The sequence below is a fragment of the Chiloscyllium punctatum genome, chromosome 10, assembly GCF_047496795.1.
Source record: "Chiloscyllium punctatum isolate Juve2018m chromosome 10, sChiPun1.3, whole genome shotgun sequence".
Lineage (NCBI taxonomy): Eukaryota > Metazoa > Chordata > Chondrichthyes > Orectolobiformes > Hemiscylliidae > Chiloscyllium > Chiloscyllium punctatum.
In genome coordinates, this window is record NC_092748.1 from 68846228 (window position 1) to 68873108 (window position 26881).

At 39.8% G+C, this 26881-nt stretch overlaps 1 protein-coding gene across 4 annotated transcripts in view; it reads right to left on the reverse strand.

Moving 5' to 3' along the window:
* Nucleotides 1-335: 335 nt before the first annotated feature.
* Nucleotides 336-26881, reverse strand: part of itgb6 (integrin, beta 6) — a 116678-nt gene continuing 90132 nt past the window's right edge. For all 4 annotated transcript variants that reach the window (XM_072579439.1, XM_072579442.1, XM_072579443.1 and 1 more), the window contains 4 exons: nucleotides 22983-23080; nucleotides 12897-13016; nucleotides 2671-2837; nucleotides 336-2275 (listed from right to left, as the gene is read on the reverse strand). In XM_072579439.1, the coding sequence (XP_072435540.1) occupies nucleotides 2180-2275; nucleotides 2671-2837; nucleotides 12897-13016; nucleotides 22983-23080 (481 nt within the window). In that variant the 3' untranslated portion in view covers nucleotides 336-2179. The remainder of the gene's footprint in view (nucleotides 2276-2670; nucleotides 2838-12896; nucleotides 13017-22982; nucleotides 23081-26881) is intronic.

The following is a 26881-nucleotide window of genomic DNA, read 5'->3' on the forward strand; positions in this document are numbered from 1 at the left end:
TGTCTACGGGTTCTCTGGTACTATTTTGTTTTCTCAGGTTTTTAATACAGAAATGATAAGCAAGTCTTTGCTATGTCTTCTCTACTTTTTAAAATGCGCAATGTGATTATCAATTATTAATTTGATTAATTTCCCCTTTTCTCTTATATACTTTTACTCACTATATGAGTAAAACTGTAAATAAAACAGAAGTCACTGCTTATAACAGTTTTGATCTATATTTTTCCTTATAACTATTGGAATATCTTCAATAAACTTTACATATAGAGAAAGTATGACCATAAAGTCATAATAGTTACATAATAGTTTTATTGTGTATACACTAAATTCTATCAGATCAAGTTCCATTGTTCATAATTTTAATGGATGTGCTAACCTATTTGAAATCAGTAGGTTACATTTCCATTAAAATAGTAATTTAAAACAAAGATGTTTTGTGTTAATACAATAACATTTCAGAGAGCAATTTTCCAAAGCTGTCTTTAAAAACATAATATGAACATATTACAGTAGAAGTTGAAAATTGAGAATTGATTTTTCTACAGAGAAACTATAACCACCGCACTCCCTTAGTCTTAAGAGTTGGTTGATTATAACCACCTTACAGTCATAGAGTTATACAGCCCAGAAACAGACCCTTTGGTCCAAATCATCCATGTTGACCAGATATGTTTAACTGATCAAGTCCCATTTGCCAGCATTTGACCCATATCCCTCACAGCCCTTTCTGATGAAGAGCTTATGCCCAAAATGATGACTGTCCTGCTCCTCGGATGCTGCCTGACCTGCTGTGCTTTTCCAGTGCCACATTCTGACTCTTCCTATTCATATACTCATTCAGATGCCTTTTAAATGTTGTAATTGTACCCTCTCCACCACCACCTCTGGCAGCTCATTGTATATACGCAACACCTTCTGCATGAAAAAGTTGCCCCTCGGGTCCCTTTTTTTAAAACATTTTTACCTCTCACATAAACCTATGCCCTCTAGTTTTAGATTCCCCTACCATGGGAAAATGACCTCAGCTATTCACCCTATCTCTGCCCCTCATGATTTTATAAACCTCTATAAGGTCACCCCTCAGCCTCTCACACTCCAGGGATAAAAGTCCCAGCCTATTCTGCCTCTCCCTATAGCTCTAACCCTCTAATCCAGGCAACATCCTTGTAAATCATTTCTGAACCCTTTCAAATTTCACAACATCTTTCCTAAAGTAGAGACACCAGAATTGAATGCAGTATTCCAAAAGCAACCAATGTCCTGTGCAACTGCAACATGATGTCAAATCCTCTACTCAATGCTCTGACCAATGAAGGCAAGTGCCAAATGCCTCCTTCACCACCCCGTCTCCCCTTGACTCCACTTTCAGTCTCATTGTTCGGCAACACTCCCAAGGGCCTATCGTTAAGTGTATAAGTCCTGCTCTGATTTGCCTTACCAAAATGCAACACCTCATATTTATCTAAATTAAACTCCATCTGCCACTACTCAGCCCATTGGCCCATCTGATCAAGATCCTGTTATACTCTGAGATAACGTTCTTCACTGTTCACACCAACACCAATTTTGGTATTCAGCAAGGTTGACTTGAAACGGATTTTTAAAATGAAATGTTGCTTTTTTTTTTGATTTCCTACATATTTATGACTTTTACCTGATACTTGAATCTCGAATCTTTTCCAGGCCTATAATCCTGAGAGCTCCAGAATCCTGCACATTTTGGTTCTTGCACATCCTCTGATTTGATAATTCTACTCTTTTTGTAGTCATCCTTTAAGCTATATAGGTCCTAAATTCTTAAATTCTTCCCTACAATATTTTCATTCTCTCCAGTAAGCTTTTCCTTGAAGGCATTCTTTAAAATGTCCTATTTGGTCACATAATATCTTGTTTTCTGCTTAGTGTCAAATTTATTTGATCTCAGTTCTGTGAAGTGCCTTGGGATGTTGTACAATGGTAAAGACATTATATAAATACAAGTTATTATTAAAATCTCACAACCATTCTAATATATACAAAAATGTATTCAAAATATACACATGGTGTTACAAATTTTATGTACACTAAACAGACAAAAACCTAAAACATGCTTATAAATTTTGATAATTGAGATAAAAGCAAACATAAAAGTGCATCACGTCCATTAGTTAAACTTACAATTTTTCCAATAAATTAAGCATTAATTCCCAATTGTAGTGACTTCCTTTTTTCCATAATTTTTATAGGTCACATTTTTAAATGTGGAAATTGACCCTCTGTAAAGTGGATTCGTGCCCTGAAAATATAATGATACGTTATGAAGTAACAGAAATTTATGCACTTACTTATATCAAGTTAACCCATTATAAGTGAATTCCTCAATTGCCATGGCAGGTTTATAGCACACTTGGTATTTATGACTTTCTTTTCATTGTCATTTCAATTGATTGTAACGCCATGTCAATAGGAATAATAATCACAAACCTAATCTGAAAGTTACAATTATCCATGTTCATTTAACAACTAATAGCTTTTTCTATTCTACCCATAAAAGCTTTTTCTATCCTGCTTATTAGTATCACAAAATGTATTGTATCTCTCTTAATTTCTTTGGCTTTTACATATTTGCTGTCTATATTAAATTCAAAATGGAAATTAACAGTAAGACATTATATAATTTTAAATGCATACCGTTTGCCACTTAGCTTTTGCTCGTTCTGCTTCAAATTTGGCCACTTCTTTGCGATCATGAATGGATATAAACATCTTCCAGATACTGAGGATAACCAAACCGACCACAAGGATTGCCAAAGATATTCCCAAAACTATCATAATTACATTTGGAGGCAAGGGGCATTCTGTAAAAAGAACACAATATTTCAATGTGTGAGAATTGTTAAGATGCAGGGTGTTTATTTTTGTGCTGAAGTGGTCATAAACATAAGAGTTAATGACAGAGAGTGGGAAATCAAAGTGAAATGTAATGTTGGATGCAGTACACTGTCAACATAATACCGATGTAGTGTAAGTCTTATTGCATCACTTATTAATTAATTAAAGATTATGGTGAATTACTATATGTACTCATGTAAAAGCCAACCCTAGACTGTCAATGCCAAAATTGTCAGAACCAAAGTATAATTCAGGAGATGTTAATGTTACTTTGTGTATACTTTTAATAAAAATGAGCACCAGTAAATAAATGTGTAAAATATTTCTATATTTCAGTTTTTTGCTTCTATTTATTCACATTTTTAGTGTTCAAATTACAGACAATAATTAATACAAATTATTTTATTGTTGTTTTAATTTAATTCATTATGTTTCAATTTTTTAAAAATTTGATTTAGGCCCAACTCAAATATGCATATCAACTACATCACCTTTGGTCTGAAATCTTGGTCTGAAACATTCACCTTTTACATGTGTATATGCAATAGTTTCCTGAACTAACCAATACTGATATTACTTTTTATATCTGAAAACCACAAGCTGCGAATAGGCAGGAATTGTCTCTGATAATTAAGGCTGCCAATTCTGGTTGTACATATTTCTGAATCACAAGCTCCTGATGTCAATGTCCCCACGCTCACACTTCTGGGTAGCCACATCACATGTCTGTTTTCATGGTGCATTCCTGCCATGCCAAAAGTAAGAACATAGACTTTTTGTTTCCCAACTGAATGATTCACAGAATCATTGAATCCCTACATGGTTGAAGCAGGCCATTCAGCTCATCAAGTCCACACTGATCCTCCGAAGACCATCCCACCCAAACACCCCCCCCACCCTAACCCTGCATTTCCTATGGCTAATCCATTCCACCTATAAATCCCTGGATACTAAAGGCAATTTAGCATGGCCAATCCACCTAAGCTGCACACCTTTGGCTCGTAGGAGGAAACCAGAGCACCCGGAGGAAACCCAGGTAGACACAAGAAGAATGTCTGTGGTGTTTGCACAGTTGCCTAGGGGTGGAATCAAACCCAGGCCGTTGGCGCTGTGGGGCAGCAGTGCTAACCACTGAGCCACCATGCCACTCTATTTTTGACTGTTAGTCATGAAGTCTTTTTTTTCCCCCATATCAGATTTCCTACAAATATGTTTTCACAATATTTTCATTGTTTCCATAACCATTTTCCTGATTGCTCTCAGTAATGTTTTAGACATTAATCTTTCGCTCCTGGAGATGAAAAGGAAATCCTTGAGCCTGAACAATTCTTATAAGAAAATCAGCCTGATTAGTTGAAGGTGTACTTGATCAGGAGAAGAGATGATGTTGATGCATGTCATAGTTAGGCATTCATTCTCTCAGCAATAAGATTTCCTGAGTATCAAAAATAGTTGGTACCATTTCTGATTAACATGATTTGCTGCCTTTATTCTGAATTTGATTGACAATTCTCTGCTAAAAAGCTATCTGATCCTGGTAATAACTTTGGATAGCCTGTTAATTCTTTAGTCGATGCACTTTACTCATGGGTATCAGATATCCAGATCACTGGGGTGATGGGGCACTATGCACTAATTGTCTATTTTTATACAAACATAGATATAAAGCCTCTGGCAAGAGACTGGGACTTATTTTTGTCAGTTCAGGAAACCAGTTAATGTTCCAGTGAATGTTAAGTCATTTATTAATATCTAGAATTAAACTCTAGATTTTGTTTCGCATCTATACAATTTTATTCCTTACAATAAATATTTTATTAAAATTGAGTTACAGAATTTAATAATATTGTACTGTTTGCTAAATAAGAGAGATTTAAAGGACACAAGCTTGGCAGTACTGTTGCAAATGAGAGTTTATTATTTATCTTATGCACACTGCCTTGCATATTTCATGCAAAATAAGCAGGCTTGTCAATGCAAGCTAACTATTTCTCAAGAACAAATGGAGTTGGAATAAAGGTTGAACTGTAAAACATTTAATGTTGTAGTAGTAGGCACAGAAATTTAAATTGATTTCCTTTGTAACTGTTGTATTTGATGCCCAACGTTGTTACTGACTGTAATCTGTGGACTGCAGCATAGCTTTAAAATATAACTTCCTAAGTACGACTGCATTTAACATCACCTGTCCCTTCAAGGCAATAGGTCACTGAAATTCTCTATGGGCAAATACTCTAAATACACTAGTATTAAATGACTGATTCTTTTCTCCTTTTATGATTGCTTTACATTTATGTTAAAAAATGGTATTTAAAAAATTATGCTTGGCATGTCAGAGTATCACACCAGACATACAGCTTTTCTGTCCCTAATGTGTGAAGTACATGGGTTTGAGAGTGGGACATTTTTTTAGAAACAAGAGTGTGGTGCTGGAAAAGCACAGCCAATCAGGCAGCATCAGAGCAGCAGGAAAATCGATGTTTTGGGCAAAAGCCCTTCGTCAGGCTTTTATCCGAAACATCGATTTTCCTGCTCCTCAGATGCTGCCTGATCGGCTGTGCTTTTCCAGCACCACACTCTTGGCTCTAATCACCAGAATCTGCAGTACTCACTTTCACCAATTTGTTAGGAAGCCAAGCAGTTGTGTAGAGAATGCAGTATGGTTATGAAATAGAACAGGCAGGTGAGGTAGGAGCTAAAAAATAATTGACGAGGAACAAGAGGCACAGATTAAATCAATTGCAATTGTGAATTGCAGATGACACAAAGATAGCAGGAATGTATGTTGTGAAACTAACATAACAAGGATAAAAAAGTACAAACTAGGAAGAAGAATAGTCCATTTAGCCCTTTAAGTCTGCTCCACCATTTATTGGGCCATGGCTGGTCTTCTAATTCAATGCTGTAGTCTGGTTTTCTCCTCTTAATGCTCTTAAAATCTAGAAATTTATCTGTTTCTTTTCAGGATATATTCAGTGATTTAACCTCCATAATTGCAGACTGATGATGGATAAAGTGAATTGGTAAAATTTTAGAAGATGCAGTACAATGTAGGTAAATGTTAAGTTGCTCACTTTCCAGAAACAACAAAAAAGGTAGAGTACTACTTAAACATTGATCAGCTGCAGAACTCTAAGGTACTGAGGGAACTGGGTGTTCCTGTGTATGAGTCATAAATGGTTAGTATGCATACAGCAAGTGATAAAGAAGACTAATGGAATGCTTTACTTTAAAAGAAGAGGACTTGAACAAAAACATAAGGGTGTTCAGTACCACAGGGCATTTGTGAGACCACATCTTTATACTGTGTACAGATTATTTAATGAAGGATGCAAATGCATTGGAGGTGGTTTGGAGGAGGTTTACTAGAATATCTGGAATGAGTGGAATAAACACACAAAGTGCTAGAGAAACTCAGAAGCTGTTGTAGCATTTAATATGTTATCATTTCAAGTCTGATATGACACTCCTCTAGAATTGAAATCAGTTGTTATACTTTCATTAGAGTGAGGGGAACAGGTGGTGCAGAGGCTTTGTGCAAAAGACAAAGAGGTGCACATTGTGGTGAACGAGAAACAGAGATGCAATATGGGTGTAAACTAAAGTGTGGTTGGGAAAAAGATGGGTCTTCTCTGCTGTGAACAAAGTAAACAAGGTGGATGGGGGAGAAAAATGAAGGATAGCTGCTATGCGAAGTTGTGAGATTCAACATTGAGTTCTAGAGGCTGTAAAGTGCCTCAGAGATGTCATTCCTAAATCTTGTCTTGTGCTTTGTTGGAACATTGCAGCAGCCCAAGACAGAAATGTTTGCACAAAGAGGAGAATGGTTTATTGAAATAACTAGCAACTGGGAAGTGTTGGTCATTCCAATAGACAGAGTGGAGGTGTTCTGCAAAACGATCACTCAGGCTGCATTTCATCTCATCAATATAAAGGAGACCATATTGCTAACAATGAATACTTTAAACTAAATGAAAAGGACAAATGAAACACTTCTCAACTCCTGAGTCTGACTAAATAACATCTGTCCTCAATTTTTCTGACATTTTTCCTTGCCCTTCTCACTCCACTCACTGCCTTATCTTTTTACAGTTCCTTTCTGACTTGATTTTGCATAGTCTTTAACATGGTGGACATCGAAAGGATGTTTACTATTGTGGGTGGGTCCAGAAAAAGAAGACATGCTTGAAAACTAGAGCTTGCCCTCTTAGGACAGAAATGAGGATGATTCTTTTTTTTTTGCTCGGGTTGTGAGGCTTTGGAACTCTCAGCCTCAGAAGGCAGTGGTGAGAGGGTCACTGAATATTTGTAAGGCAGAAGTAGATAGATTCTTATTAGTCAAGACAATCTAAGGTTTTTGGGGATGGATGAGAACATGGTATTCAGAACACAAACTAATTAACTATGATTTTATTGGACATCTGAGCAAGTTGAGGGACAGAATGGCCTACATCTGCTGGTCATTCGTATGTTTTTAACATTAGAGAGGGATTTGTTAGGTTATTTAAAAAGTGTAGACAGGGGTTCATTATCTGATACCTGCAAATGGTAAGTTTTAGGCCTGTGCTAAGTTGAGCTAGTGATTTGCATTTATTAACTAATTGACTGGATAGATATTAAGAGGAAATTGGTGCTTGTAAATCATGTTTTTAATTAGAAACAGGGATGAATTGGTGGTGGTAAAACACAATCAGAGGTAGCTAATAGCATCTCTGCACAGAAAAAAAGAAAAATGTCAAGGGAAAACCAGTGGACTGGTGTGTATAGAAAGAGCGGTATGATTGAGTAGTTCATAAACTTTGTCCATGGACAGATTGTCTTGGTTTCTGTTTCACTAACTGGCCTGGATCCAGACTGACAATGGAGGACAATCTGGGGCAAAAGCACTTATGAAAATGGTAAGAATCTTTGGAACTGAAGAAGGGTCAGTGAACTTGAAACATTAACTTTGCTTTCTCGCTACAGATGCTACCAGACCTGCGGAGTTACTCCAGTAATTTCTGTTTTTGTTTCTCACGGATGTTGTCAAGCTTTTTGAGATTTATTGTAACCACATCGAAGCAAGTGGAGAAAATTCAATCCCACTGAAAACAAAAAGTGCCAGAGATGACAGCGGGTCATGCAACATCCATGGAGAGAAAGCAAGCAAACGTTTAGAGTCTAGATCACTCTCTTCATCAGAGCTGAAGTGTGGAGGGGGCAGCAGTTATGCAATAGTGGGGAGTGGAGGTGGTTGGATTGTTGTGGGAGAAAGGATGTTGACAGTTCAGATTAAGTGATCGGAATGTGAGAAAGGCAGAAAGTGTATCTAACTGCCTGACTAAGAACATACAGTCCCACTGAAGTGGGGGGAGGATTGAGAGATTGATAGAGAATGTAACAAGCACAGCAAAAAGGGAAGGAATGGGTTCACCGTTTGAAGGTGTTGAACTCAATATTGAGCCCCGAAGGTTGTAAACTGCCTAGTTTGAAGATTAGATGTTGTTCCTCCAGTTTATGCTGTGTATCGCTGGAGCATCTAAGGAACACTACATTATTCTTCAATTTGAGCTTAAAAGATTTCTCTACAGGCATTACTTTATATCCACAGATTCAACAAAACACTCAAGCACAGCAATTGTTTATTTACTTGGAAAAGGCAGAGAAGGATTCAAATGGGAAAAAAAACAAGTGAAACAAATGGAGTTATTTATTTCTGTTTTTTTGTCCATATTCTTTTTCAGATATCAGATCTTGGAAAATTGGCAGCAGACAGCAAAATCGCTGATGTATTTCAAATGAATGGACAATTTCTTGGGTAAGCTGGAATATTGTTTAGCCTTTTTTGTTAGAAATTGGATTTGCCAGTTACATTTGTTGTGTTCACTGTGACTGAGGAGACAATACCTGACAGAAATATGTGGAAAAATTTGTTTTCCATTCTGTTCCTTGCTAATGTTTGTTGTGATGGTTGATTATTGAGAGAAGTTTTCTTTAAATTGTCATTATTAGTAATTATCAGTACTAGCTTTTGCTCACAATGTGTTAATTAGTATATTCATTGTCTGTTCTCTAGGAATTTGTTGCTGTTAATCAAGAAGACATTTCAGCTAATCAACGGCAATGGGACTTGGAGAAATGCTGCTTAAATGTGATGCAGCATGTGACAGATAAAACTTGTACAAAGTGCAGGATTCATATATGTTAGAATTTGCTATATTTTCATTTTCCAGCCATAACATGCAAACATTTTCAGCTCCATACTGGAATGTGACATGTGCTGTACTCTTAGAGTCATAGAAATGTACAGCATTGAAACAGCTCTTTCAGTCCAACTTGTCCATTCCGACTAGATATCCTAAATTAATCTAGCTAAAAATCACACAACACCAGGTTATAGTCCAACAGGTTTAATTGGAAGCAGTGACGTTCAGAGCGTTGCTCCTTCATCAGATGGTTGTGGAGTACACAATTATAAGATACAGAATTTATAGAATTTATATAATTTTTACAATTTATAGAATTTATTTGCTATAAATTGGATTTGCCAGTTACTCTGAAAGTTAGTGCTTCCAATTAAACCTGTTGGACTATAACCTGGTGTTGTGTGATTTTTAACTTTGTACACCCCAGTCCAAAACTGGCATCTCCTAATCATAATTTAATCTAGTACCATTTGCCAGCATTTGGCCATATACCTCTAAACCCGAATATTTATCAACTCATGTAGATGCCTTTTAAATATTATATTTGTCCCAGCCCCCACCACTTCCTCTGGCAGCTCATTCTTTACATGCACCACCCTCTGCATGAAAAAATTGCCTGAGGGTCCCTTTTAAATCTTTCCCCTCTCACCCTAAACCCATGCCCTCTAGTTCTGGTCTCGCCCACTTACTATCCTCCATCATCACTTGTGCACTTATTTAAATTATCTGCGATAGCCATTCCTTCAAAGCAAATCTACGGGAAACTATAAACCCCTAAACCCTCTCCAATCATCTGTTAGTATTTAGGACTTTGGCAATTCTCAAAGCAAATTGGGACTGGGGTTTTCAGAAATATTGTGAATATTTGGTAAGAACTTGCAGCTGATCTGATTTGTGAACCATCAATAATAAGATTGTAGGGGCGGAGTGGATCTCCAGTGGTGCAGTGGTAGTGTCCCCACCCCTGAACCAAGAGGCCTGGGTTCAGGATTCACCTGCTTCAGAGGTGTTGAAGTTGATTGGAAAAATAGATTAAATTTAAACAAAAAATAAGACTGTAAATTCCTTTTGTGGCACAGTGGTAGTGCCCCTACCCTTGGACCGGGTTCAAGTCCCACCTGCTCCAGCATTGTGTAACAATATCTCTGAACAGGTTGATTTAGAAAACTAGGTTAAATTTTTTTTAAAAAATTGCAGATTTGTGTGAGACTCATGAATTAGGAGTACAGAAGGGTTGAGCTTAGAAAGGGAAAGATTTTTCCAGATATATTTGTCACATTTTGCATATTTCTCAAATAATAAATATGAATGTCAAGGGATCTCTTTTAAAGCCTTGATTTTTCATGGCATAAATCATGAAAATTTTTGCCATAAATTAGCACAACCATAAAACAGCAAAACAAAAATTCAGCTTTATTTCTCGAGTGGTAACATTTAAAAGTAAAGAAATTATGTTCAGGCTGTATCAAACCTCGGTTAGATTATCATTGCCACAGTGTGTGCTGTCTAGTCACCATATTTTAAATAAGATATAGAGGCACTGGAAATGGTGCAGAATTTTGTAGAACTAATATCATAAATTTGTGGGTATAAAGAATTGGCAGCTTCAGCTCTTTGTTCTTGACAAAAATCTAGGGGTGTGACCCTCAATAGAGGTATTTTAAAACATGAAAGGTTTTGATTGCATACAAACAGAGAGAATGCTTCCTCTTTATGAGGGACAACATAAGGTTTGTCACCAAGACATCTAATAGGCATTTTAGAGGGAACTTCTTCCCTCTGGTTGAAGTTAAGAATGTGGAACCATGCAGAGTCTTTGAAGTGATCATAGATAGTAAAGATTTATTTGAGGGAAAGCTGGACAAGCTTATGAGGGAGAAGAAAATAGACTGTTGTGGTGATAGATTCAGGAAAGGAGATGTGGGAGGTTGTGGTGAAAGGTGGTTTAGATGGAGTTTAAACAGGCATGAGTTCTTGGGTCAAATAGTCTATTTCTGTTCCGTATATACAAAGCAATCCAATGTCATCCTGTGACTTGAATATACAACTCTATCCTTCCAGTTAGGTTCTCCAAAGATCAATATGCTAGGAAGTACAATAAATTATCTTGATGGGAGCAGGAAGCTTTAAAATATATAGGATACAGTATGGATCCAAAAGTGATGATAAATTGGAGTACTTTTAAGTGATTGGAAATTAGTAACTGTGAAAGAGCAAAGAAGTTCACATATGTACATCCCTAAAAAGCATCTGTACAAAAATAATCTTAGGCTAATGGGTTGTTACTCTTTATATCAAAGAAATTGGAGTACAAAGGAAAGGAAGTTATGTTTTACGTGTGCAGAGATTATCTGGAGTACTCTATTTAGATCTGGGCATCAAACCTCAGGAAGAATATTTCAGTCTTGGAGGGGATGCAGCTCAGATTCACCAGAATGACACTTGGATTAAAAGCATTTATTTGAGGACAGGTCATAAAAACTTAGTTGAAAGAAATTTTATTTTATAATAATGTCAAAGATGGCTTCATTGAAGCATTTAAAATGTTAAAGGAATTCAATGCGTAACCACAGATGAACTACTTGTATTCGTGAAAGAAGCCAGAACAAGGGGAACACAACCTTTAAAGTAAGGTTTTTATGAGGGAGCTCCCATTTTACTGACATGGAAGTACAAATCTGGAATACTTTCCCTCCAAAAGACTGTAAATGCTGATTACGTGAAATTTCAAAGATTGCCATTGACACTGTTTTATTAGACCATAAGATCGTAAGAAATAGGGACAGGAGCTGGCTGTTCATCCCTACAATCCCACTACACCATTCAATAGGATCATGGCTGATCTAACATTCCTGATATCCACTCTCTTGCATTTTCCACGTAACCCTTGATTCCCCTATTGATCAAAAATCTATCTGTCCCAGCCTTTTCCTACGTAAGCTCTCTGTCCCCATAGCTTTCTGTGGCAAGGAGTTCCAGAGACACTCAAGACTCTGAGAGAAGAATTTCCTCCTTTTCTCAGTCTTAAATGGACAGTATGCTGTCTGGCCCTATATTCTCCCATGATGGGAAGTATCCTCTTAGTATTTACCCTGTCAAGTCACTTAAGAATCTTATATGTCTCAATGAGATCACCTCTCATTCTTCTAAACTCCAGTGAGTAGTCTCTCAAATTGTTTAGCCTTTGCTCATAAGATAATCCTTCTATAACCAGGGATTGTCCTACTGAATCTTCTCTGAATTGTCTCCAGTAAAATGATGTCCTCTTAAATAAGGGGACCAAAATTGCTCACCGCACTCCAGATATGGTCTCACCGCGAACATCTAGTACACTTGCAGTAAGACTTCCTCATGCTTATACTCCACCTCCTTTAAAATAAGGTTCAGCATTCCATTACCATGAGTTAGGTGAGGTTATCAATGGATAAGGATCAAAGTCAGGGAAGTGGAGATAAGATGTAACTGGGGTCAATTTAAGGGACTGAATGGTCTGTTGTTCTTAAATTCCTTATCTGATGGCTCATACTAACTTCATAAAATTCTGTAAGAAGTTACGTTGTCATCTCCTCACTTGCCAGTTGGGATCAGTAATTCTTTAAAATAATTAATTTTATTGTCAGCATAATTCTTCACTGGTCCCATCAATGAAATTCAGTTATTTTTGAATGCTCAGTATTTAATTTGAGGTATTTAATTTGAAATCAACCAGATTATTCCACAACCTAACAGGTTGCTAAGTCTTGCCTTGCAAATGTGCAGCATCCAGTGATGTGAAAATGAATGAAATAGCTCAAGTGAAAACATTACACAGGTATAAACTCATGTATTATCCAAGCTCACCTGTTTGTTCGAGATCATAAAGAAGTGATCTTCCATGTTGATCATTAACAATACGGAATGATATTGTGCAGTCATTGCCACTTTTCAAAGTACAGTAGATTGATTGGTTTTCTGCAAATTCTGTGAAAATAGTTTGAAATGTATATATTAAGTTTCTTTTTTATTTAAATCTGTGAAATCACAACTATTGCGCATTGAAATAACTGCACAGGGGCTGGTATCCCATCACCAAGTCACCCTTTATTTACTTGTACACAGTACAGTGGCTGTGGCCTGCCAGCCAGCCAGCTCAGTGTCAGTCCCCTCAAGTTAGGAGATTCTAAATTCCCTCTTATTTTTAAAAATAATTTTATGAAATGGTACAAAATACAAACAGTTAACAATAAATGGTAAGCAGTGATTCACAAAAGACTATTTACAGGGGAAGGGGCAGCAAGGCCAAACCCCAAACTCCACCGTTGGGAAATGATGGCGAACCTCAAATCCCACGGTAAGTCAGCAAAAAGGAAACAGTAACAAACTCATACAATACAGTCCAATCAAACAAACAATAAACCAGTGTATAGAACACAGATACCCCAAGCAACCGAGGAAACCCTCTGTGCCTCCCATCTTCCGGCCACAAGGCAGCCTGCCTCTCCACCCCTTCCGGCTCTCGGTCCACCCTGATACCCCTTCCAGCTCTCGGTGCACCCTGATACCCCTTCTGGCCACCTCCAAGGGCAGCCTGTTTATATCTTTTTTAATTTTATTAACCAGCACAAATTACAACCGAACAGTTAACAGTGAACAGTTGTTTATGAGAAACAGCAATTTACAGGGAAATTGCCTCAAGGGCAGCCCCCATTTATATATTTTTTCTTATGGAGAGTCCTGGACACTGATCTAGCTCCCTCAGAGCCAGCTCTGAGTCAACAGAACTCCTGTTTTCTTTGTTTTAATTTTCATTTTTTTCCCCCTTTCTTTTGTTTTCTCCCCCACACTACTACTTAACAGCAGAAGTGCTTTTTGGTCAGCCAGGGCTTCCTGATTGGCCCAGGTTAGCAACCCCAATCAAGAACCTCGTAGTCAACAAGGACCACCTGTTTCAATCACTACACACACTGATCATAATCTTGAATAATTGCATTTGACTTTTCAAAAAAAACCCATGTAATATTTCTTCACGTCCCAACATTTATAAAATTTCATTTTCTACACAAATGCTTTGTCACAAAATGTTCTCAACTGTGTTTAACTTCAATAATTCCCATGGGTAGTTCATCAGCATTTGCATGTATCAACTTTCTTCAATAAAATTTTATATTACATATAACATAAGATGTAGAAGTTGAATTAGGCCATTCTCCTGCCTTATCACCGTAACCCTTGATCCCCTTACTAATCAAGAAGCTATCTATCTCTGTGTTGAAGGCATACAGCTCCAGTTCTTTGAAAGTAGGTAGATAGGTGGTTAAGAAGGTGTATTGGCATGCTTGCCTTCATGGAGTATTAAAATTGGCAAGTCACGTTGCAGGTATACACAACTTTGGAAAAGCTACATTTGGAATATTGCACAATGTTCTAGTTTCCACTCCACCAGAAGGATGTGAAAATTTTGGAGTACAGAAAAGGTAAATCTGGACGTTGCCTGGTTTGGAAGGGATTAGCTAGGAGGAGAGATTAGAAAACCTTGATTTGTTTTTAGTTAAATGCTGGAGTCTGAGGGGATGACCTGATAAGTTTTAATAAGAGGCATGAATAGTTAGAGTCCTTTTCTCAGAGTAGAAATGTCAATTGAGGGCACATAGCTTAAAGGTAAAAGGGGAAAAGGTTAAGGGATAAGTGAGAAGCAAGAATTTTAAACAGGGATGGTAAGTGTCTGGAATGCATTGCCAGCAAAGATGCTAGAAGCAACATTTAAAAGGCATCTTGAGAGGTACATGAATAGGCAGGGAATAGAGGGCTAAACTGTGTGAAGACAAAAGGCTTTATAAAGCTGGCATGTGTTGGCACAGGCTTGGTGAACTGAAGGGTCTGTGCTTTACTGGTCTTTGTTATCTTTTTTTCAATGATTTGGCCTCCATAGCCTTTTGTGGCAATGAGTTCCACAGATTCATCACCCTCTGGCTCAATAAATTCCTCCTTATCTCAGTTCTAAAGGGTTGCCCCTTTATTCTGAGGCTGTAACCTTGGGTCCTAGTCTCTCCTCCTAGTGGAAACATCTTCTCCACGTCAATTTTATCCAATGTTCTGTAAATTTCAATAGAATCCCCCTCATTCTTCTAAACTCCATGGAGTACAGACCCAGAGTCCTCAATATTACCTCATGACAAGCCATTCATACCAGGGATCATTGTTGTGAACCTCCTTTGGACCCAAGCACAATCTTCCTTCGATAGGGAGCCCATAACTGCTCACAATATTCCAAATGTGATCTGACCAAACTTTATTCTGCCTCAGCAGTTCATTTCTGCTCTTGTATTTTCGCCCTTTTGAAATGAATTCTAACATTCTAGGAGTGCGTATTAACTACTTCAGAAACAACTTTCTTCAGTGCCTAATAGCCCACAATATCCATGATATAATACTGTCTATACTTTGTTCAAGTAATATGCCCAGATTATGTTACATTGAATGGATGTTCATACAACCAAATGACTGGGAAACCTTTTGAATAGTCTAGGTGCTGTGATGGTAATGAAGTCAGACAAGTGGGCCTCATAGAATTCCCTGATTGGACCAGATTAACAGCCCCAATCAGGGAGCCCTGGCTGACAGATAGAAACAGATTCTGTTCACTGTGAGAGCTGCCTCTGAGGCAGCTGGATCAGTATCATAAAAGGTAAACAAAAGGTGACTTGGTGATGGAATACCGGCATCTATGGAGTTATTTCACCAAACACCCTCTGTGTGAAAAAAAGATTTTCCTCACATCTTCTCTAAGCTGAATGCCTTTACCTGAAAAAAAAACGAGTGTGTCAGAGATTCTGTTCACTCTGAGAGTTAGCTCTGAGGAAGCTGGATCAGTGTCAAGGGCTTTCCATGTGTAAATTAAGGGTGACTTGGTGACAGGATATGGGCCTCTGTAGAGTAACCTCACCAGACATTTTCAAAATAAAAAAAGGCTAAAATGTTTGAAATGTTTTCATGTGAGAACTTCTGACTGGAAAATAAGCAAAGAATTATAATGTCAAAGTCAAGTTTGTTTTTAACTTGTGTGACTGTCATTCCATTTCAATGAAAGTTCTTTACATCTATTTGATATTTGTTCAATTACAAATTTTGTACAATAATAAATTTATATTGATTTTCTTGTTAAGTTACGGACATTTCAAAACTTTATTCATTAGTCAAAATAATTAAGTTCAACATTTGTCTGTTTTAGCATTGTATTTCATTATCTCCTTTGCTGTTACCATATCAATTCTACTCCTATTTTATTGATGAAAATTCATACAAAGTACATTTACAATTCTTCAATATTCATAGTCATGTGTGAGATGCTCGATGGGACTGAACATTTTATAAAATTAACCTTATGCTTTCTATCGTATTCTGTTTCATGAGAAAGTATTTTTTGGTCACGGAGCCCTTGATTCTGGGAGTAGATCACGGTCAGTTCATTGGCCTTGCAGCGTCAAATCGAGGGTGAAGGGCTAATGCAGTTCAGGGATATATAGGAATCAGTCAGGGAGCTGGGCACATTTTGCTTTGGGATGTGGTCATATCAATTGAGGAGACAGGCCACATCAGTCTGTCTGGTGCAAACTAAGGTGGGGTGAGCCTTTCCAGCAATCTCTGTTTTGTGACAAAAAAGACACAGCTGAGGGAGGGTGGGGCATGTAAGAAGATGCTATGCAGGCAGGTCACATCATACAAAGTGGATCAGGGTAGCAGAACAGAGTGCAGAATACAATGTTATAGCCACAAAGAAGCAAGAGAGAGAGAGAGAGAGAGAGAGAGAGAGAGAGAGACAGAGATCAACATTAACATTTGAGAGGTCTGTTCAAAAGTCTGGTAACAATGTGGAAGATGCTGTTCTTGAATCTGTTTGTACATGTATTCAAATCTTTATATCTGCTGCCTGATAGAAAAAGGTGGAAGAGAGTACAACTGGGGTGGGAGGGGCCTTTGATTATGTTGGTTGCCTCCTGAGGCAGTGGGAAGTATAGATGAAGTCAATGGATGGAAGGCTGGTTTCTGTGATAAATTGGGATATGTTCACAACTCTGTAATTTCTTGCGATCTTGGCAGGCCGAGGATAGGAACTGTAGCATCTTATTCCAGTGGTACACTGAGTGGCCATTCAGTTTCTGTTTGGTTGCATGAAGCTCAACACAAGCTGAAAGTAAGTAAGTACTGAATCTCACCTCGTTGATATGCAATTTCCAATCCTCCAATACACAGGATGACTACAGTGATAATTCCCAAGATGAAAGTCAAAGCTGGCACCTGACGGTTGCAGCTTGCCACTTGCTCCTCCAGGTCTCCATCATGGACAGTAGTCCTCAACATCTCTGTCACACTCCATGGCCAATGACTGCCTTCATGCCCATCCACACAGGATGCCATTGGTAGCATTGCATTCTTGTGGCACATTTCTGACCCACTTACAATATAGTGGTCTAATCCAACGCTGCACTTTGAAGCGCACCTACACTTTTCACTGCACGCAGGGACAAGTGCCTACCTTGTAGATTAGGCCAAGGTGCATCTCAGAGCTCCGCACATGTTCTCTTACTGCTCATTTGCTTTCCATCTAGTTGGAAACTCAAAGCCTTGCCTTATTTTGTGGTTTGCCACACCATCAAAAACATAAAGACTCACTGTATTTCTTTCTTCCTTTGCTATTTAACACAGATACAAAGCAAGGTAGCTTGTCCTGATAGACAACAGTGATTAATCAAGTGGGTAGACATGTTGTACAGTACTGTGTCATTTCAATGTTACACCAACATCATTTGCTTGCAGCAAAGAAATGGATATGTCTCAAATTCTAAGCAGTGTAATTCTCAGTCAGGTCAAGGGTGACAATCTACTGTCAGAGGGTCCTGACATAGCAAGTCTTGTTGATATTAGTCCAGAGGCTTAGACAGCACATGGGATGGTCATGTCAGGGTGTCCACACCTTTACATTCCAGGGAGTTGTCCATGCTCAGTGCATCAGGCTGGTTCAACTAGTCTCGGGATCTGTGAACAGTCAGTCAGGCAGTTACAGATATCAGTTAGAGGTCTGTTCATTCATTAGTCATGGCTGTTCGTCAGGGGCTGGATAACAGTCAGTTCTGGAGGTCTGTCAATTGAAGGTCAAGAAAGGTGATCAGTAGCCACTGCAGTGCTAGGAAAGCTGGGGAATGTAATGGTGGGGTTTGGAGACAGCTCGCTGGCATGCAGGGTGGGGGCAACTCAGCATATTAAGGGGGAGGGTATATTGACAGTGGCCACCCCCTGGGCTTCAATAAAAACAAAAAGAACTGTGGATGCCATAAATCAGAAGCTAAAACAGAAGTTGTTCAGCAGGTCTGGCAGAATCTGTGAAGAGAGATCAGTAACGGTTTGGGTCCAGGGACCTTTCCTCAGAACCGATGGTAGCTTGGAAAATATTGGTTTGTATTCAGAAGATAGGGTGGGCAGAAGGGGTAGGGAGTAAATGATAGGAAGGGATAGAACCCAAAGAGAGAGAAGAACAATTGGACAATCAAAGGAGCTGATAATGATTTGCCTAGGAGGATGAATAACTGTTAATGGAGACTGTTTGTGGCTAACAATAGATAGTGTGTAATAGCAGAGTGTGTGATAACAAGACCTGATGTGTGGGGTAGGGGGTGAGGGCATGGGGGAGTTCAGGCCCTAAAATTATTGAACTAGATATTGAGTCCGGAGGGCTGCAGGAACCCCAAGTGGGAAATAACATGCTGTTCTTCCAGCTTGCGCTGAGCTTCACTGGAGTACTGCAGCGAGTCTGAGACAGACGTTGGTCAGGGAACATGGTGTGCTAAAGTGGCACACAACTGGAAGCTCAGGGTCCTTTTAGCGGGCAGAATGCAAAGCAGTCACCCAATCTATGCTTCGTTTCCCCAGTGTAGAGGAGACCACATTGTGAGCAGCGAATGCAGCAGACTGGATTGTGCGAAGTCCAGGTAAAGTGCTGCTTCACCTGGAAGGTATGTTTGGGCTCTTGGATACTGAAGAGGGAGGAGGTAAATGGACAGGTGCTATAACTTTGGCAGTTGCAGAGGAAGATGCCATGGGGCTGAAGGGGGGTTGTTGTGAGTGAAGGAAGGATATTGGTACAGTGTATGGCACTGATTGGCATGAGTAAGCTATATGCCTGGGTCTCCGAGGTTAAAGTGACAAGATGAACATGCCAGTCAACAGGTTGTCTGGGAACATGGGGAAGATCAAATTTGATAGGGCTGACAGGGAAAGCAGGGAAGAACAGAATCTGAAGATGTGAGGGGTCACCCAGAATGACGAGCTGAGCCTGTGAGTCACTCTCAGAAGCATGATTGCTGTCATCTTCCATCCTCATCAAAATGCAATTGTGCAATGGAAATGAAACTGGCCGTTGGTGGGTGGAGTAAGTGTTTCATCCTCTGAGGGAGGGAGGGAAATGCACTTTCGTGTGACGTCAGATCCTTTAAAAGGCAAAAGCATTGAACAGCGACACAGCACAAGTGAAATATATCCATGAACACAAAATAGACCTTATACATTGACATAACGAGTCAATGAAAAATCATGACCCTCAGCACTCTTGGCCACATTATTCAATATTATAAGTCAATCCCAATAATGGCTGAGGCACAAGCAATACAATGCAGCTTGGAAAGACTTCCCCTCATTACCTGAGTAGCAATCTTCATCTGAGTTCCCATAGACTGCAGGAAATGCTCACCATACCTTGAACTATAAAGCAGCTACACTATTATCCTATATACGATATTGCCTTTCTTAGGTAATGTGAGGAACAGGGGTAGACAAAGAGGTCCTCTTGATTGTTACCACACATACAATGTGTTACTGTATGTGTGGAAAAGGCTTGAGCCACCAATGTATAATCGGTAATGATGTACAATGGCCATGTACAACATCCCACTAGACTCTTTGTCAGGACCCTCCATGTCCCAGTGTTTGGAGGGTGCTGTTCCAATGTTATCTGTGTGTGCTTTGACTGCTGTATGATCCCCTATAAATTTCTGGTATCATACACATAGGCTCAACAACTTCCAGTGTCCCCAGTGGATTCAGGCACAGAGAAGCTGTGGTTGTCCATGTGGCCACTTCACCAAGGGTTGCTACATGAGGATGAGAAATGTGTGTCCACAAAGTCAGGACCAGAATTAAGCTTTAGTGAATGTGGAGCCACCTCCTACTGTGCAACTTCCAGCCATAGGAGCCCTCATAATGTAATGTAGATACAGGAGATCCACAGTCACTCATCTTCCATGGAATGCTGTGCAGAAAGATGGGTGGTGGCATCATACTCAGTCACTGGATACAGGTCAGAATGCCATGTCATGACATAGTGTATCTATAATGCAACACCTTAGTCCTCAGGGGTAAACCTGCATGATCAGGTTTCCATGCAGGTTAAGTACTGGTATGGGGCATTGTAACAGTTCAGCCCAGATCGAGGAGGCTGCTTGAATCTCTGCTCAAGACAATGTGAAGGTGCATTGAGGGTATGGAATGGATGATGTGGATTCGTAAAAGTCACAGAGTTGTGTTGAGTAAGAAGATGAGGATGTTCTTCAGGCAGAACAGCACCTTCAGCATCACACAGCGCAGCAATTTCACCCAGGTAAGACTTCTCTGTTCAACAGAACGGAGTTGCAGGAATTAGTCTTTCATTACAAATCTTTTGATGTTGCTGAGGCCAAACTCCCCTGTGTAATCCTAACTGGTTAATGCTTTAATATGTAGTGCACTTCATGCTGTTTAATAAAAGTTAAGGTTGCTAATGGATGAAAACCTTCACAACATCCAATGCTCCATTATTCAATCTTTACAAAGCCTTGTGCTCGGGTGGGTTCTAAGTACCAATGGCTAAGATAATGGAATGCAGGTTTGTGCATATGCTTGCCTACTTTGGATACAAGCATCTGCAGTATTTTTGTCTCTAACCTTGTGCGTATATCCAGCAGACATTGTGTGTGCTAAACCTGAGTCTGCATGGCAGCTGCCAACCCATCCAGGAGGCAGTCAGATACTTGCATGCCAGAGGCAGCTTGGTACAAATAATGTTCATGGCATGCTCCCGTCTTTGCCCAGTGTCTTTGGCTGCCTGCTGCTCCTGCAACTGTTTGTGCAGTTGGATAAATTTGTTAATGCTCTCCTGTCTGGAGCTGAGGAGGTGCCAGGCCATTGGCAGTCCTCAAAGTGCCAGTGACCTGGGCATTTCTTTCTTGAATAGCTGTGGAGATGTGGGACGTGCTCACCAGCATGTACTCCTGACTCTAATCTACCTAATGTACCCACCGAGGTGTCAGGAGCTGAGCTGCAGGGTAAGTGCAGAGGGCAACCTTATTGTTGCATCCTCTGAGGGATCTGTGACTTCTTCCTCAGATGTGGAGGAGGGGGATGATGTCTTGGCTGCTTTCCTTAAGGTGCAAATTGTACAGATTCCAGTAGTACCTACAGAAGATGAAAGACAACAGAGTTGCAAAATATGGGTCAAGGTTCAGTCATGTTCGGAATCCATTCCCAGTGCTGGTTTTGGATGAACAGCAGAGCACTGCCCAATGATTCTTTCTTAATCACCTGGGCATGGGTGTTGACATCACTGCATGAATGATCTCTGACTTTGCCTGCTAAGGCAAGGATCCTCTCCTTACAGGGGATAAGCAAACAGATGTTGGCTCTGATGCATCCGACTTGGCCCTATTCTGGGCCATTTTCTCCTGGAATGAGACAAAGGAAGGGATTGAGTGAGATGAAAGTGGAGAGTCCAGCTATTAGTGCAGGTGAAATTAGAGGAACTGTGGTGTGGTGTCCCGATTCAGTGAGAAGGCAGCTCAAAGGACATGCAGGGTAGGTAGCATGTGGGAGTGGATGCTGGAGTGGGTGACAGTGAATGAGGGAAGATGTTGCTTGCTCTCTGTTCTGAAAATAATGTCATTGTCAGAAATCTGAGGAGAGCCCTGCAGTGGCAAATATTTCCAGTGATGGTGGAATGAAGATAGTTACAAGCAGTGCTATAGAGTTATGTTGTAGAGCTAATGAGGCCAACTTAAGAGAATAGCGTGAGAAAAATCATTGGCATAGGGAGAGAAACCCACAGGAAACTCCCCAAAATTATCATTAGACAATCTCTGGTAAAATTCAACCCTATATTCCATAGGTGGTATCACCCTTCTGGTAGTGTATGGAAATGGTCAATCTACATTTATTTCACAATTGCTATGACATGGAATGTATACTTTTGGAAGGGCTCCGGATGATGATCATAAATGTGAACTCGAGTGGAGGTCTCTTTAATGTTCCTACCACTTTCTTGGCTGAGATTAATGGCAAGGTGCATCTGCCAAGCACATGTTCTAGTTTCCTTTTTGATTTTCCCTACATCTAGCTTCTTTGGTGTGTTTGGTAAAATGGGAGGCTGAACATTAATGTCGTGAGTTGGAGCATTAACAAGATGCTTGACAAGTGTTAACCCTTGTTAATTGGCATCATGCCATTGTCTAGTGAGAATCTCACCACATCGCTTGACAAAAGTGAAAAAGATGGCACAAGATAATCTTGATGTTGAAATGGGCCTCAGTGGACTTTTTATCCAATTCTGCCAGAAATCCCACCGTAATCCATGATGCTCAGACCCTTACGAGATTAAAATGAATATTTCTTTATGATCACTGGAAGGTTGAATAAAATATAAATTTATCTCATTTTCATGAAAGGCCATTCTGTACAAAATGATTTGCAATTAGGAGATCCTCTGATTTGTTTTGTGGTAGCTCTGCATATTTTGACTTGATTCAGTCATACCTCTGCAGAATCAAAAGATTAAAACAGTGAGGTACATCAAACAGTGAACTGAATTCAAGCAAAAACAACTCCAACTTGTTTTGGTTTTAGTTTTCATTTGAAAGTAGTATTTGTTACCTGCGGTTTGATTGACTGTGGAATCAACTATCATGCATTTTTCTTGGCATTCTTCTACTGATCCACCCATGTTAGAAAGGTAACATTCAACACAGCTCCTGCAAGAGAAATACAATTGTGCTCATTAATATTTGCCAGATCTTTGATAAAACATTTATGTTTCTTAAATTTTAGAAATCAACACATTAGTACTGAAGACAATATTCTGGCAACCCTAGCCAAGCTGTTCAAGTACAGTTACAACACTGGTATCTACCTGACAGTGTGGAAAATTGCATGCATATGCCCTGTACACACAAAACAGGACAAATCTAAACTGGCCAATTACCACCCTATCAGTCTGCTCTTGATCATCAGTAAAGTGATGGGAGGTGTCATCAACAGTAATATTAAACAGCACCTGCTCAGCAGCACTCAGTTTGAGTTCTTCTCAGGCCACTCAGCCCTAATCTCATTACAGCCTTGGTTCAAATGTGGTAGAAATAGCTGAATTCCAGAGGTGAGGTGAGCTCTTGACATCAAGGCTGCATTTGACCAAGTGTGGCAACAAGGATTCCTAGCAAAACTGGAATCAATGAGCATCAGGAGCAAACTCTCCACTAGGTGGAGTCATACCTGACACATAGGAAGATGGTTATAGTTGTTGGAGGTCAATCGTCTCATCTTTGCAACAGTTCCTCAGATTGTGTCCTAGGCTCAACCATCTTTAGCTGCTTCATCAATGACCTTCCTTCCATCAGAAACTCACAGTGGGGAGGTTTGTCGATGATTGTACAATGTTCAGCACTAAATGAAACTCCTCAGACACTGATGCAGTCCATGTTCATATGCAACAAGGTCTGAACAAAATCCAGGCTTGGGCTGACAAGTAGCAAATACCAAGCTATGACCATCACCAGTAAGAGAGAATCTAACCACTGACCCTTGACATTCAATGATGTCACCATGACTGAATTCCCCTACTATCAACATCTGGGTGGTTACTACTGACCAGAAACTCAATTGGACTCGATGCAAACACAATGGCTACAAGAGCAGGTCAGAGGCCAGGAATACTGCAGCAAATAACTCACCTCCTGACATTCCAAAGTGTGTCCATCATCTGCATAGCACAAGCCAGGAGTGTGATGGAATACTCCCCACTTGCCTGGATGGGCACAGTTCCAACAACACTCCGGAACCTTGACACATCCAGGAAAAAGCAGCCTGCTTGATTGGCACCATATCCACAGACATCCACTCCCTTCACCACTGATGCTCAGTAGCAGCAGTATGTATTATCTACAAGTTGCTTTGCAGAAATTTACCAAAGATCCCCAGACAGCACCTTCCATCCCACCACCACTTCCATCTAGATGGACAAGAGCAGCAGATACATGGCAGCACCAGCAGCTGCAGGTTTCCCTCCCAGCAACTTATCATCCTGACTTGGAAAGATATCACCATTCCCTCACTGTCATTGGGTCAAAATCCTGGAATTCCCTTCCTAATGGCATTGTGGGTCAACCTATGGAGGTAAACTGCAATGGTTCAAGAAGGCAACTCACTATCACCTTCTGAAGAGCTTACCGACAGACAATAAATGCTGGCCAACCAGCCATGCCCACATTCCTCGAGTGAATTAAAAAAAGTTTGCACAATGTAAATGCAAGACAAATGCTCTACACATAAAACTTTTGAAGATATTTAAGGGCAAGTATTTGGGAAAATATTTGCACAATTGATGCTTGATATTCATTATGTTAAAAAGAATGTTTCTTGGAGAAGCCAAAGTATGAATCAAGAAGCACTCCTGGCTTATCCTTTTCAGATGTGAAAACCTTAAAATTCATAGTTCTTTAAAAGAAAGCATTTCCTATCACATTGCATAATAAAGAATGTTTTGAAAACAGCGACAGAATCCCTTTGAGATATGCAATCCACATGCAAATTATCTTTGAGACAAAATGGTGCCAAAGGGTTATTTAAAAAGAAAGAACTAGGGAAAGATAATAGAGAACAAATGACATTCAACTATTTGGGATCAGGGTGTGTTATTTCTAACTATAGAGGCCTTCTAACTTATTAAAGCATTAAATGGAACCAAAGCTATGATAAATGTTGTTGGAAGAAGTCAGAAAAGTGGTGGAGGGCGCTTGACATAAAGCTCTTCACCCGTTATGAGCATAGAATCATGGCCCTTGCAGGAGGAGACTGGGACTGCTCCTATGGAGATGCCAAGACATCCAGGTCCTGACAATTGAGTGAGTGTCACTCTTCATTCCACTCCAACTCTCACAGTATGCCCTGCTCTGTACGTCAGTCTCATTCATTACTATACATTTCTATCCAGAGGCCACAACACTGTCTGTCCGTCGCTCTCTCTTGTTTTGCAGGTGCCAGTGGGATGTCTGTCGAGATCCAGCTTGCTCCACCAGAAACCACATCTTCAACCTCTGAAGACAAAACTACTGAGGCCTAGAAAAAGCATCGGCAAGGCAGCCTCCTGCACTCCGTATCAGCTCAGCTGCTGACACCCACCGGGACCATTTGCCTTAGAATTATGGAAGCTCAATCTGGTAGCTTCTCACAGTGACAGGTTTGCAGCTGGCTAAGGAAGAAATGTCGCAGGTTGCTCATCCACTTTCTCCCCCAGCCTTCAGGCCCCAATCTTGAAGAATAGCTTGCTGCAACAGAGCCATGGAACTGACCAAAAGCGCAGAGTGCAGAGGCACAGCCCCCTGACCAAGAACATCCCAAGTGGACTGTGTCACAACTCCTTGAGTAACAGATGCCTCAATGGGTTTCAGAGAAGATTATTCCCTTGAATCTTTGAGACATGGCTGTTTGCTTGCTGCACATGCCATATGTTGACTGTTAGCACATGGTGAAGGTGTGAGATTAACAAAGCACATTGCCTTGGAGTAAGATGCATGCCCCCTTGACTATTGATTGCTGAACAGCAAAGCACACTGGTTGCATAACTGTGCTGACTGGCATAACAAAACAAGGCAAGACTCAGATAGTGCTAGGGGAGCAAGTGACCAGCCCTGCTCTAATCCATGAATTGGGTGCCTGTCCCTGCATTCAGGATTCCTGCTGAAGCCTTTCAACACTCGTTGCCAGTGCACCCTGCAATACAAGTCTATTATTAAAGAGGGCGCTGCAGTATTATCAAAGTGCTGTCATTATGGTTATGAAGGGTTGGCCAGTGTCAGATGCCTATTTCTGTGGATGAGGGGTATATGTGGCTAGTACCTGTGGATCATGCCGACAGAATTTATTTGGTCATAAGCAACGTGAAGGTCCTCTAGGGCAAGCAGTGAGCCAAATTGCCAAATAACTGCTCTGATTTCCATGTCAACTTTTCTTGACGTCCAGCTTGTTCAGTGTATTTAGTCAGCTGAGTTGGGTCATTAACAAGGCAATAATCTCCCTTAAGTGGCTGCCTTAACTGGCTTCCTTAACTGGATCCCTTTGTCAAACGCATAAAAGAATGGAGTGAGATGCTTCTGATGTTATGATAGGCCTGCCATAATTGGTACCATCATCTACATCATTCAGATCCCTAAAAGATTCCAGCTTGTGTTAAAATGGTACTGTTGAACAAATCTGTTGAAAGATCGTATAATTGAGTTGATTTTTTTTGTTCCATGAAAACTATATTGCTCCTGTCAGATTTTATTGTACCTGAAGCTTTTCAGTACATTGGAGTACATAAACCTTTAAAATTTTCCTCTTTATGGATGCTTATGTATGTTTAATTCTGTAGTTAGCTTTGATGACTCAATAGTTTTCCATTTGACTGTACCAATAACCAAAATAAATTCAAACTATATTAGGTTCAACATAAATCATTATTGGTATGCAATTTCTTTGTTAACCAATTTAGTGCTGAATAATAAATATTAAAAATAGAT